Source organism: Pavona decussata, unplaced genomic scaffold (genome assembly GCF_977016875.1).
Source record: "Pavona decussata unplaced genomic scaffold, jaPavDecu1.1 SCAFFOLD_38, whole genome shotgun sequence".
NCBI lineage: Eukaryota > Metazoa > Cnidaria > Anthozoa > Scleractinia > Agariciidae > Pavona > Pavona decussata.
Genome location: NW_028145460.1, coordinates 2,043,441 through 2,057,500, shown reverse-complemented (window position 1 = coordinate 2,057,500; position 14,060 = coordinate 2,043,441). Strand labels below are relative to the sequence as shown.

Genomic DNA, 14,060 nt, shown 5'->3' with positions numbered 1-14,060 from the left:
ATGACTAAAGCGTGGAGCAGCGTGATGCAGCTTTTCTATGACCATTTTTATTTGCTCGGGTAATGAGAATGGGATTGCTCATTTGCAGGCAGAGTGGCTGACTTAGAACTGCTTAGGGTGTTTGAACCAACTGCTTCTTGCATTTTTGACTTTCGGTTTGGTCTCTATCATGTAGTTATCGTGTTAAGTTTTCCACGCAATATCAGCTTTGCAGTTATATGTTTACAGCTATTTCAATTAACGTTGTCGGATCCAAATAAAGCTAAAAGACAAGACCGCAGTGTTTTGTGGGATTATTTTTTTATGAATAACTTCATCAAAATCATCCCTGCACGTGCAGGTCATTGTACTGCTAATTACCACCTATTGTTTTCTCCAGGCATGACTGATTTTGACGAATTTATTCATAAAAATCCCACGTAAACTTTAGGTCTTGTCTTTTAGCTTCATGCTTTGAACTGACAACATTTGTTGAAATGACTGTATATTTGGCTGATTAAATCTTTCACAGATCCTGCGTATACTTGCGGCATTTTTATTCGCGGTCCCTTGCAGTTTAATCCCTGCCACTATTGGCTGGTGCATTTGATTGCAGTTGTTTCTGTGTTTGCTTTTTCTTAGTTTGCCACAACTCTGACACGGCACGTTGAAGAGGCCTAATGCTGCTTGTACGTGGACGAATCAATGTCAATTCGACAATGGAAAGTGGCATATGACCCAATAAACCATCTCGGGAAATAATGACCATTAAATTGTCTTCTGGAAATCAGAAAGATCTAGCAATATTTCTTGTTTGCTTACTGTATCCTTATTTTATATATTGGTATATCTGTATTTTATTCATTTGCTAATTTTATTTATTTCTACGGTCGGTGTGATATCTAATGATTTACCGACCAAATAACATGTAAATGTAAATGTAGAACAATTGTTACAACAATTGTTCTACAGTACGAGCGCAACGGGATATGAGATGATAGATAGCCAACGAGGCGCGTAGCCCCCGAGTGGCTATCTATAATCTCATATCCAACAAGCCTGAGCAGAATAAATAGGGGATATTACACGGAGACGAGAAAATATGGGGAATTTTATTTTCGAGTGGTTAAAACAATATTTTAGGAACAAGCGCAGCTACGCGCCTCTTTGGCTATCTACTTTGAGCATGTTATACGCAACGCACGCTCGTGGAATAATTGTTAATTGCTTTTTATTCTTGGTAACTATAGTGATAAGTCTTTTTGCTTTTACCTTCATCTAGTGCTCTTTGGCAAATTTTTATTTGAAACGTGGAAACAAGGAAGGTAACTCTGCATTTTAAAAATTAAAATAATATTTTACGTACGAGCGCAGCTACGTGCCTCCTTGGCTATCTACTTTGAACATTGCTTTTTATTTTCGGTAACTATAGTAATAAGTCTTTTTGCTTTTACCCTCATCCAGTGCTCTTTGGCCAATTTTTATTTGAAACGTGGAAACAAGGAAGGTAACTCTGAACTTTAAAAAATTGAAATCATTTTCAGCATTTAGCAGTTAGAACTTAAAACAACTGACAATACACCAATTTCGATATATTAAAATCCTAGCTAGGCTACGAGGTTTAAGGGAATAAAACAAGGTAAATTAATTACTCATCTCTGTAACTCAATGTAATTCTGTTGTTTTATTCACCTAAGCCTCGTAACCAAGAGAACGCTTTTGTCGAAGAGAGAACGTGACGTAAACTGAGGATTGTGATTGACACATTGATACGTACTAATCACCGAGGAGGTCGTCGGTAAATTACATCTGGTGGCAGACAATAAAAAGAGAGAGAGAGAGGGAGAGAGAAAACGTGAAGTAAACTGGGGATTGCGATGGACACACTGATGCGCCGAGGAGGTCGTTGGTTTGAAAATTTAGTCAACAATAGTTTTTGAACTGTCATCTTGTGAATGACCAATCGGGATGTGTTTACTTTGTCGAAGGACTAAAGTTTAAGGACTTTGATTAAACAATTCAAAAAGAGCCAATAGCTTTGCTAACCATGTTAACATGTTGGTTACTTCCCTGACATTGGTTATGTAAATACCGTATTCATCGAGCTTGAGGACATTTAACGTTTTGGGGAATTAAGAGGATTATCTCGACACAAGGTAGGTCATCCGCTTTGGCGTAAGTTGGGAATTGGAACAACAATATAAGGCTAATATAAATGACTGCATGTTATCTTTCGCCAGGCGTGATCCGTGCCAGTTCCATACCGAGTTATTCACAGGGGGAGCTTGTATTACAGCTGGGTGAGTACCGAAGACTCATTTTTACTGCCATTACGTTCAGTCATGAGTTTTTCAAGACCAATAAGACTTTAAATCACATCTAAGATAGACTAACGGAAAATAAAAAGAGTTGGAAGAGGAAAACAAAGACTGCTTTAACTTCATCGTCATCATCGTCTCCCTCCTCCTCACTTGGGAATAGAGCCTTGTAATCGTCCGCCATATTTCTCGGCCTTAACTTACGGTATTATTAATATTATTGCCGACTTTGAGGATCTGAGTTTTGAAGCCCAAAAAATCGAAAATAAGTCTAGAGCGGAAGCCCGTCAGAATACGACGACCTTCGGGCCGTTAAAACGTGGTCGTAATATAGGGGTGGTCGGATAAACGAGTTTGTAAAACTAAAGAAATATGACTGGACTTTCAATTCGTTCGTGGCACAAAAAAGTGGTCGTAATAAACGAGATGGTTGTGTTAACGAGGTGGTCGTAAGGCGGGGTTCCACTGTAGTTCGTTCTTGAAAATCGTCTCCCAAACGAGGGAAAAATACGTATAGGGGATGTATAGCGCATAGGACTACTAATGCCCACTATGAGCACCTTTACGTGCTCCATTTCGCTTTGGATCTCGTGCTTTAATGTTGACTGACCTGAAAATCGTTTCATGTACCAAAAAAATCTATTTCTTAAACTTTTCATATTACGAGCTTTGAAGTTGAAAACGTAGCTAGTGCCACGTCGTTACCTATGTCGTAGGTAAATCATTATGCAAGCTTCAGGTATAACACCACACGATAATAAAATTACACACTCGATTGTTCTTAAGTTGTTGTTGGATTTTTTTTTCATTTTCTTCTTCTCTTGCACACACCTGGACTAGCTGGATCACTACTTGCTGGTTTACAAGTGGTGTGCTTCTATCATTTTATTATTTGAATAAAGTTGTTGTTGATGAAGGTGCTAAACTTCTTCTTTTCTTTTTTTTTTTCAGAATTCCATCTTGCCAAGCACGATGAAGACTCTTGGATTTGTGTTTTTTATGCTTGGAATGTTATCGATAAATTCTGGTAAGTGAAACACCATTCAAAATCAGTTAATTCTCTCCTTAGCCAAAATTAATTAAAATTAAATAAATTAATTAATTAATTAACTAAAAATGTAATAAATTTTAATGAATTAATTTTAATAGATCAGTACATTAATTAAAATTTAAATAAATTTTACTGAATTGTTATGCGCTTTTTCAACAGTGACTTCCACATGTACACTTGATCTTGGCTTGGTGGTGGACAGGACAAAAAGTATCAAAACAGAAAACATCCCCAAACTGAAAGCGGCACTCGAACATTTAGTGCGAAAGTTTGACGTCTCAACAGGCGGAACTCACATCTCCTTTGAAACATTTGCCAGAAAGGCCAAACTTCACAACAAATTTAAGGACCAAGCTTATCACAACCAGACCGCCGTTTTGAATTTGATAGAAGGCAGCTTTACCCAACTCCGTCAGCCAACGCGCCTTGACAGGGCATTTAAACTAGCGAAGGAGAAGATGTTTACCAAGGAAAGCGGACTGAGACCAGGTGATGAGAAGGTTTTGGTTCTGTACACAGATGGTAGGTCACATCCAAGTAGTACGGAGAGCTTCTACACGGTCGTTGCAGACCTGAAGGTAAGGCCATTAGCAATAGGGAAAATACGTGTTTTTACATAAGGACAGATTTACTAGAATAATTATTACAATATTCTTTGGCCAAATCGCCTACTGGAGGAAACTTAGCAAACTTTCTGGATCCAACAATTACAGCATATAGATCTACGAAAAACCCAGATTGCCTTATAAATCGGTACCAAAGTGTTTTACTTGTGATTTAGTGAATTCAGTTTATCTGAGGAAAAGCTCTAAAATTCTCAAGGCCAGTTACTAAAGTTAAGCCTATTAAACTTAGACCATGGTTTAAAGGAGAACGGTTACTCCAAAAATCGTGCACTTTTTTCATTTATCGATAAAAGAGTAAACACGGAGTTGAGTTACTTGCCGTTTTTTCATAGCTTCTTAAATTATCTCACCCGTACGTATACAAAATTTCTCTTCAAAATCCAATTGGGCGCCGCCGTTTGGAATGGCACTTACTAGCCTAAGAAATTGGTGAGAATCTCAAACTCAGCCGACGACATTGATGCATTTCTTTTTGAATTTCCGCGGTAAAATGTCTTTTTCGTTATGGAATGAAACTGGTGGCGTCGTTTTCGGCTCCATTCAGATCCGATAGAGATAAAGAAAGTGGCGTAGCTTTCCACAATTTGCCCGTATAAAAGACTTACTATTAACAAAATACCACACAGAGAGTACTAGTCGTGCCTTCCATCTTTCTAACTCTGGCTGTTCGCGACAAAGGCATTCTTCTTGTGGTTGCCATCCCGTTTAAACAACATTCATAGCTACAAGGTCAACTCCTGGTCTGGACGTGCGGCTCAGTCTCTAGGCCAGGCAGGACTGCTTCTACTGATTGGAGTAGCGGCCAAGTCGGATTTCTGGTGCCCTGGGTCTGCAAAGCAGGAAAAACAACACGGGAGGTAGCAGTTACGAGTGATAAGTCCAACCTGATTGGCGTAGGGTAGGGCGCTACGGGTTGCCTTTGTCGTTGGGAGAGATCATCGTGTCTCATTGGTCAGCTACCGCCCGCCTCAGGCTGGGCAGCCCCCCGGTCAGTAAAGTGCTTAACCGCCACGGTCTACCTGTTTCAGTGGGTGCCTGGAGCTTAGAGTCATCGCTCAACAAGCACACTTCATTACTGCATCAAGCAAAACAAAGAGGAAGAAGAAATTACCAGCCCTGCGAATCGCGAGCTGGAATGTCAGGATCCTATGTCCTGGCCTATCTGGCGATTTAGGTCAGATCGACGACTCAAGAAAAACAGCTGTAATCAATGCCGAATTGTCCAGACTGAATAAGGGCATAGCTGCCCTTCAAGACCCCAGGCTCGCGGAAAGTAACACACTACGCGAGAACGACTATTCATTCTTCTGGGAGGGTAGAGCTGAAGGGGAGGTACGACTGAATGGTGTTGGATTTACTCTGAAGAACAGCTTGTTGTCTGCAATCAAACCACCATCTGACGGCACAGAACGCATCCTCGCCTTGCGACTTTCTACTTCAACAGGTTTCGTGAACATACTGAGCATTTATGCCCCAACTCTATGCTCTGCCAGGGAGGACAAAGATCAGTTTTACGAAGACCCTGATGCTGCTGTTGCAAAGGTACTGGATTCCGTGCACTTGTTTCTGCTCGGGGATTTCAACACTAGAGTTGGCGGAGAACACGATTCCTAGCCTGATTGACTTGGGAACTTTAGCATAGGCAAACTGAAGGAAATGGACAGAGACTGCTGGAACTCTGTTCCTACCGCAAGCTCTGTATTTACAACACGTTCTTCAACGCAAAACCATGCCACCGAGTATCCTGGATGCACCCAAGGTCCCATCACTGGCGCCAACTGGACTTAATCATTATCAGAAGAGCCCAGATCCAGAGCGTACTCAGCACACGCAGCTACCACGGCTCAGATTGCGATACCGACCGCACACTGGTGCGAAGCAAGGTTCGCCTTATGCCAAAGAAATTCCACCACACCAAGGGTCCTGGTCCTTCACGCATCAACACTGCAAGGTTGTCTGTTTCTGAACTCTGCATTAAGTTCGCTGACTCTGTTAAGAAGGCCCTGGAGAGCAAACCAGCAACTGTGACTGCCGAAGAGAGATAGATCTTCATGCGAGACACCATTTACAGCACAGTGATTGTCTACATTCGGCAAGAAAGAACGACAAAATTCTGTCTGGTTCGATGAGAATTTGTTAGAAATGGAACCTGTCATCAACCCCAAACGTGAAGCCTTGGTGAACTACAAGAGGGAACAATCATCCAGGAACCTAGCTGCTCTGTGGACAGCAGGGAACAACGCTAAGAAAACCGCAAGACGCTGTGCCAGCCAGTATTGGATGAATTTATTTCACAGCATCCAACAGTCTGCTGACAGCGGGAATACCCTTGGGGTCTATGACGGTATGAAGAAAGCTCTCGGAGCAAGTGCAAGGAAAAGAGCTACCCTCAAGTCTTCTCCCAGTAACACCATCACACACTGCAATGACCAGAAGGAACGATGGGAAGAGCACTATCAAGACCTGTACTCAAGAGAGAATGTTGTCACGGATGCGGCCATTAACAGCACCCCCAGCATACCCGTCAAGCTGTAAGCGGATCGGCAAAGCAACCTCTGCTATGTCAGAAAATAAAAGCTGACCACAAACAGCAAGACCTCGGTCTACAACGCTTGTTTGTTGAGCACCTTACTCTCTAGCCGCAAAACCTGAACAACTTATGCCCGAAAACGTCGCCTCAACAGCTTCCATCTGCGTAGTCTGCGACGCATCTTGGGCATAACCTGGCAGGACGAAGTATCCAAAAAGGATGTCCTCAAGCGGGCGAGCACTCCAAGTGTGTTCGCGTCGCTGTCCCAGAGACGCCTACGCTGGCTCGACAATGTTCGGCGCTTGGAGGATGGACGCCTTTCAAAGGATGTCCTCTACGGTGAACTTGCGTCAGGTTCCAGACCGGTTGGCCGTCTAATGCTACGCTGTGTGCAAGAGGGTGTGTTAGGGAAGTTTGAAGTCCATGAAGTCTGCCGAGAACAATTCCGACTTATAGGAAGCAGCTGCAGCTCATCGTGTCGTCCCGACAGGTACCATGAGAGCTGAGGCCAAGAGGGAGCAGCTGTTGCACGACAGAAGGGAACGACAAAGAGCACGAGCAACTTCCATACCCTCGCTATCAACAGTGTGTATTTGCAGCAACTGTGGCAGAGATAGATCGGTACTCAAGAATTGTTATTACAGTCACAGTCAACGCTGCCCAAATAAAATGAACTGATATTTCTGGGGAAGTCCAATGTCTTTCAATACAGAAGTAGAAAACTACTTCATAGGTACACCAAAATGTAACGTGTACTCGCGATCGCTCGTTATTTTCATTACCTTTCAATTCTTCATCCTCGGAATGACGGAAACGTTCTCGCTCGAAATCGTAAGGTTTAAGCAAAGCCATTTTTCATGAGTTTTCGTTTGTTGGTTTCGAAATATTCCTTTGTACGGAATGAATGAAAGAGGAAGTATCACGCGAATTGGATGTAATTTCAAAACCAAAAAATGTTCATCTATCAATGGAGAAAAAAAGCAATTATCTTTTTTAGTTATAAATTATTGTCTCAGTGCAATAAAACTGTCGATTAATGCCTCTGGCCAGAGACAGAGTAGGCCGGAATGAATTTAAACTTGAAAAATGTTAGGCTAACGTTTATCAAGTTTTTGCAAGTTTGTTTTCAAAACGCGCTAGAACAGATCACAAGTGGTTCCTTCCTAGAACTGAGTTGATATCTTTCCTCTCGTTGTTCTACAATGGGGGACAAAACTCTTAGGACAATTAACACGATTTGCCTTAATTTCCCTCCCTCCCCCCCCCCCCCCCTTTCCCCCTCGCCCCCAAGCTATGTTGTAGTTTGTGCAGCCCTGTACACTTTACCCTGTCCTAAAAGTGGTCCTTCATCCCAACATTGTTTGGAGGGGGGAGGGGAAGGCCATTCGCGGTATCCACGTGGTTAGAGAAGTGCACATTATGTTACATCTGATTATTTGATAAGTTAAGGATGTGGAAGGAAGGTTTTCCATAACCGTTCCAAGTTTTTTTGTCCTCCATTGTAGAATTATTTTGTAGCTATGTGAAGGTCTTATTTCACCATTTTTAACCAAAGAGATCAAAAACCCCATGACACTTCCCTTTAAAGTCACTTATTCTTCAGCCCGGCTTGGACGGAGTGATTATCACTTTGTCACTTCCACGTTGTGGCCTGACGGCCAGGCTACTATTAAGTGTTAATCAAAATGGCGGTGCCCAATTTGAATTCAAATTTGAATTTTTTACGACTTAGGAGGCGAATTTCGTATGGATCGGATGCACTTCAGAAGCTCAAAAGAAATGTGTGTAACTCTATTCAGTGTTCACCTTTGTTTGGCGGATTAAAGATAAATGATTTCCGTAGTGATTTTCACCTTAAAGTTTAAAAAAAATTCTATAGACCTATCGGTATCCGCTTATGAAAAAGAGGTCATTTTAAAAAGATAAATGTGTCTCTAGTCACTCCTATATGCCCCCTGGACCCTCTAACAATTGACAACGTTTAACAGTCTAGGTTGTAATTGGCAATATTGAAACTGTTTTAAACCAGAGTCTTGTTCCGGCCGTTGTTGTTTCAATGGGAAATTTTTCAAACACATTGGGAACTCTGTTGAAACTTTCACGGCTTTCTTAATTAGTGGAAATTCACGACTCATTCATAACGTTATTTGTTGATGTTGTTGTTTTGTCAAATAAATTTAAGTGAATAGACTAACGTTTTGTACCCATTTTAAGCAGTTGCGGGGTGGTGGCATCGTGTGTTTTTATTTTAGGCGATGGGTGTCCGAGTAATAGTCGTTGGCATTGGACCAGACGCCAGAAAAGCACAGTATCGTCAGGTTTTGGATGACATTGGAGGCGACAACGTGATCCTTATTGATGATTATGAAGACCTTGATGAACACACGGGTGATATATTGAAGCTGGTCTGCCGTAAGTACCGAAAGGTCACAATTTTAAATGTTATATTTTAGTTAATTGTTTATTGTCACAAAAGACAAATTATTAAGGATTCTGTGTTGCCTTTTTAGACTTATGATATAAAGCGACCAAAACGGCTTTTGAAGAACTTGTATCAGAGTCAATTAAAGTTGTCCTCAAATACTCAATTTGTCTATTTTTAACCTCGCTTTTTGCTGTTGAATATGCGGAAGAAACACTCTCATTTCAGCTTTTGATTGTTGAACTAAAGCCTGGTTATCATGTGCCACCGACATACCTGTGACGCAGCCTGAGATACTACTGTACCTGGGATGCTGTTCCAATAAATGAAAACATCCCAGCCGAATCAGCCGTCGACATCAGAGGATATAACCAACTTGCCTGCCAAGTTGGCTCGTGTTGAACTTCACATGTACAGATACTTTATAAGGCCTGTTTTTAACTACTTATCCGATGTACACAGAATGTATCTTTACGTTTCGCTTTGTGTTACGTGGTAATCATATTCTGTCCCTTCCCAACTGGCCCAAACCACGACTTCTTTACCTGGCTATACGATCAATTTTCAGACCTGGTCTTTAAACCCAATACCCGTTTTCAGACTTTCAGACCACAATGGCTCAAACAGCCATTTCCTTTGACACCACACTTACCAAAATAGCTTATATAGCGGAGTACTCCCATCCCCGGACGTAGAGTACTCGTACGAGATGTAAAACAATATTTTTCAATTCATCGGCGCTACCTAAAGCTTCACTGAAACTGACAGGGAATCGTCCCCGCGATTATGTCGCAGGTACTCTAGCGGCATATGGGAACCAGTGCTGTACTTTGTGAAAGACGGAACACTGGTTGAGTCTCTTTTTAACCTGCTGACTGGCTTTTAAGTATGCTATGCTAACAAAAGATGTAAAACTTGATTAGGGCAGATCCTGATAGTTAAAATGATAATGATTTCTTTTTCAAATCTTACAGCACCGAATCCTTGTGAAAACTCCCCAGGAATGGATGTAGCATTCCTGTTGGACAGGACTAAGAGTCTGTCTATAGCAGACTTTATGATGGCCAAGGGCTTTCTTGGACAACTGGTTACCGCGTTGAATATCAGTCGAGAAGGTACACACGTTGGGTTAATTCTCTTTGCCAATAAAGGAAAGGTGTACATCAAGTTTGATAACGAGAAGTACTACAACAAAGACGACCTTTATGAGTTTGTTCAAGACTTACCCCACGACCGCTTTATGCCGACACGCATCGACAGAGCCCTGCTGGCAGCCAACAACACACTTTTCGTTCCTGAGGGAGGGGACAGAGAGGGGTTTCCAAACGTTCTTATTATTCTGACAGACGGAAGGACCCATCCTAACTCACAACCCTTTGTTGAGATTGTTCCCTCTCTGGAGGTTAGTCTTTTTTACGCAGAATCTACGATTCGCTTGCACATTATGATTTATGTGGAAATCGCGACCTTGCCATTAAAATCATATTTAAAGGAAACCTCAGGGCAGTGCATTTGTATGGGGCAGGTAATGCCATGCTAGCTTTAATCTACGCAAGCTGATACTCGTATTGTGTCAGCCGGGTCAGCCATTTCACAGGGTAGTAATTACAGGTTAAAATTTGCCTGGTATTAAGAACTTTCTGCAACTGGTAAAAGACTATTCGCTGAGCGAAGGCTATATCTAGATGAGATAATATATCAGACCAATATTGAGGGCCTAAACCGTGTTGAACACTTAAGGGGCTCACAATGGTTTCAAACACTTCCCAGCACTTATATTTGTTTCCATATTTTTTTGTAGATCATGGCTACCTCCTTATATATTACCTTAACATTGGTCTACAAGTATGGCCCTTTTTTCGACGGAATAAGTTAACATAGCAGCTTACAAGCTGAGCTCGTTTCATAAACGCACGTATGATCCAAGTTTTGCACAGTTAGTAGTCTTGAACTCCTGTTTATTTTGAGCTCTTCTCGCTTGGTACAGAACATTCTGATATAAGACTTGCCAGAGACATTATATAAAATAAACATCTACATATAGCCTACTATGTCTAATGTAGCTTAATGTATCTCGGTACTAAGAGTATTGACATCCAGTCTCAGTGCAAAATTATATTGGTCACTTTAATTTGCGTAAAAATGATCTGCAGTTTGTACAATAAGAACCCCTTGTGCCACCACCTTCTAAGCCGTCTCTTTGCCGCTCTACAGGCAAAAAATGTCCGCATGGTTGCTATTGGAGTTGGTCAGCACGAAGATTTCGCAGGACAGTTGGAAGAAATTGCAGGGGACAATGTTCACACCGTTGAAAATTTTGACCACCTTTCAGATCTGTTCAGTACAATTATTGAAGAATCTTGCAGTAAGTGAATCCGTGAAGAACTCTGTCACACTTCAATTTAGCAACGTCTTCCAATAAGGCCCCCCTCTAATAAACGTCTCTATATCTAAATAGCCTCCCTATCATCAAAATCACCTAATTAGGGAAGTCCCCCAATCCGGGGTACCGTTTTAAGGATGGAGGTATATCAAGGGTATGGATTTCACGAGATGTAGTAAAGAAGAGGGAAGGGAAAACGGAAACTGTCATTTAGTATATAAAAGGGTAACAGTGAGAACCTTGGGGTGGAGCTTTCTCGTATAAAACTTTCTTTAGGGGGGGGGGGGGGTAAGTGCCACGGGAGAAATTATGATCAGGTCACAAGCAGCCCTTATGAAAACTTTTAAGGTGGCTCCTGACGGTCTTCAGCACTACCCTTCAATTACAATTTGCATGATTTATCTCACTACACTCTTTATTAGTGGACACTACAATCGTGGTATCAAACAAACGCCTAAACTATGGTCAATTTTTCGAGTTAATAGGTTACCATAGTAACAATATAAAACATTCCTAATTGTAGCTTTAGGTGAATAAAACTAAAAGACGAGCTTGGTGAGCCCGATTCAGGGTCACATTAAATTTTGGAAAAGCTAAGGGGGCTCTGAACGCCTCTCTGTTTAAACTTTGCAAGACGTTACATCTTAACATGCTCATTACAATTCCAAAGTAAAAAGTCACCTAAAGCTAACTGCATTACATCAATATCCCTCTGCAAGAACATTCCTGCATAATAGAATATTTTAAAGCAATGTATTTTTACGATGTTATTAATTTGTTATCTAGCCGACCCACCAAATATTAACAATATTTTACAATTAATTGACGTTTTTTATGATGTTTGATCTCCAGGTGTCGATGGAGGGTTTTCTCGGTGGGGATTCTGGGGTGATTGCTCTGTACCTTGCGGTGGTGGAATTGAAACACGATCAAGAACCTGTACTCACCCCCCTCCGCAGGGGCCATACGGAGGCGACTGTCAAGGTCCTTCACAGGAAACACGGGCTTGTAATGAAAACCCTTGTGTGATTTGACTTGACTTGTGCTCAATAAGAGGTTCGTGAACACAAGGTATTTCCTGATTGTACCATCATACTGAGTTTTATTTGCGTCTCGTTAACAAAAAAGCGAGTTTACCACTTTTCTGGAGTTCGCAAACACTCCGGTTTTCCAGAATAAGGATGAATTAACGCGCCATAACTCCAATATTAACATGCGTTCTCTCCCCACAGCTCTCCACATATTATAGTATTTACTTTGAAAAAAATTAATTTCGTTGAAAATTCTAAACATTTTCTGGTTATCACTTCTCTTAATTTGACATTTCCCAAATAAAATAAAATAAAATAAAACCATGGTCGCGTTCAAAATAAAAGCAAAGTTTAAACCACTATGTGCTGTTCAAGCTAGAAAAAGAATTTCAACAATGTACTTCTGCATCGCTAAGTTGAACACATTTTAACAGTTCTCAGCATTTAAAAATCGTTTAAACATGTCTCAGTGGTATCTGTGCATGCACATTGATGTATGTATTTTTCCCTATTTTGACAGGTTCTGCTGAAGAATTGTAGTGTCAGTGGCACAAGTACTGTTAATAGAACTTGAAGTACAAGGCAGATAACGACAAGAGGGCTTGATATGATTTGTGGTTTAAATGCGTACCAAAGTACTCATAACTTGGTAAAACGTTTAAATGAATTTTGGTAACTTTCGTTAGCTTTCCTAGCATTTACACTAACTTGCGGGATCGAATTGAAGTGTCATCCCAGTAGTACAAGTACTGTTAGTACAAGTTGAAGTACAAAGCAAATAACGACAAGAGGGCTCGATGTGATTTGGGGTTTAAATGCTACCAAAGTACTCGTAACTTGGTAAAACGTAAGCTGCTCTAAGCTTTCTAAGCTGTTATACTAACTTGTGGGATCGAACATGAATAAAAATCATTGGGAAAATGCTTAGTTTTTGTCTGTGTCTCATTATTTGGAACGACATGGCCTTGAGAACGTGGTCCCCATTCACAGAAAACCGATTAGCTCTAATCCTGGTTTAAAGGAGATTTCACTGCTTTGTGGTCAAAAAAGCTCAAACATTTGAAAGTATCCTTTCTCTAATATCAAATTGTTCCTAGAGTATCAAGACGAAAAAATGAAGCGATTTCTCCTGGGAAGAAGAGACCATCACCAGTTTTGTGGCGCGATTTCTTCAAACTGATGCACAAGAAAACTTGAAAAAGTTGACCGGCAATTTTTTCAAGTTGCAATCCACTTTAATTAATTGGCCATCCGCAGCCAAAGATAATTTACACTAGTTTCTGGGTTCTAGAAGGATTATTGTTTACAAAATTAAACGGTTATATTAACGTTTTCATCGATACAAATATATGTTTTTGGCTATTCGAAGTACCACCAGTTACAACTGTAAAATAGCGTCAGTAAAGTGCGCGTTCTGATTGATGATGCCTGTAAATGATGCGCAGGAACCTGGATGGAAAATGATTTTAAATCAGTTAGATATTACCATTTTAAATCTTTTCCACTTCACTTTATAGCCGACCAATTTTAGTAAGAATCAAGGTTTCTAAAACTGAATTTTACATCAAACTTCCATTATAGAAACACTTTGTCTGCCTCAACCGCAGTGTTGGCTAAAAATCACGAGGGAAAGCTATTTTTTTAAGAGTAGTATGAAAGTAATCTAATTCAATGGAATTACCTGAAATACCAGACCATGAGCTTAGGGCAAAATATTTTT

At 40.8% G+C, this 14,060-nt stretch overlaps 1 protein-coding gene across 2 annotated transcripts in view; it reads left to right on the top strand.

The window, feature by feature from the left end:
- LOC146483559 (matrilin-1-like) overlaps nucleotides 1-13,267 on the top strand; it is a 29,710-nt gene extending 16,443 nt beyond the window's left edge. Inside the window, exons 1-9 of one of the 2 annotated variants that reach the window (XM_085105730.1) lie at nucleotides 2,058-2,135; nucleotides 2,220-2,279; nucleotides 3,249-3,324; nucleotides 3,508-3,926; nucleotides 8,757-8,916; nucleotides 9,901-10,328; nucleotides 11,141-11,291; nucleotides 12,162-12,365; nucleotides 12,861-13,267. In XM_085105730.1, coding sequence (XP_084961856.1) covers nucleotides 3,270-3,324; nucleotides 3,508-3,926; nucleotides 8,757-8,916; nucleotides 9,901-10,328; nucleotides 11,141-11,291; nucleotides 12,162-12,343 — 1,395 coding nt within the window. In that variant the 5' untranslated portion in view covers nucleotides 2,058-2,135; nucleotides 2,220-2,279; nucleotides 3,249-3,269 and the 3' untranslated portion in view covers nucleotides 12,344-12,365; nucleotides 12,861-13,267. Of the gene's footprint in view, nucleotides 1-2,057; nucleotides 2,136-2,219; nucleotides 2,280-3,248; nucleotides 3,325-3,507; nucleotides 3,927-8,756; nucleotides 8,917-9,900; nucleotides 10,329-11,140; nucleotides 11,292-12,161; nucleotides 12,366-12,860 lie in introns of those variants that run through there. The other variant, XM_085105731.1, reaches the window with a different exon arrangement.
- Nucleotides 13,268-14,060: the final 793 nt, after the last annotated feature.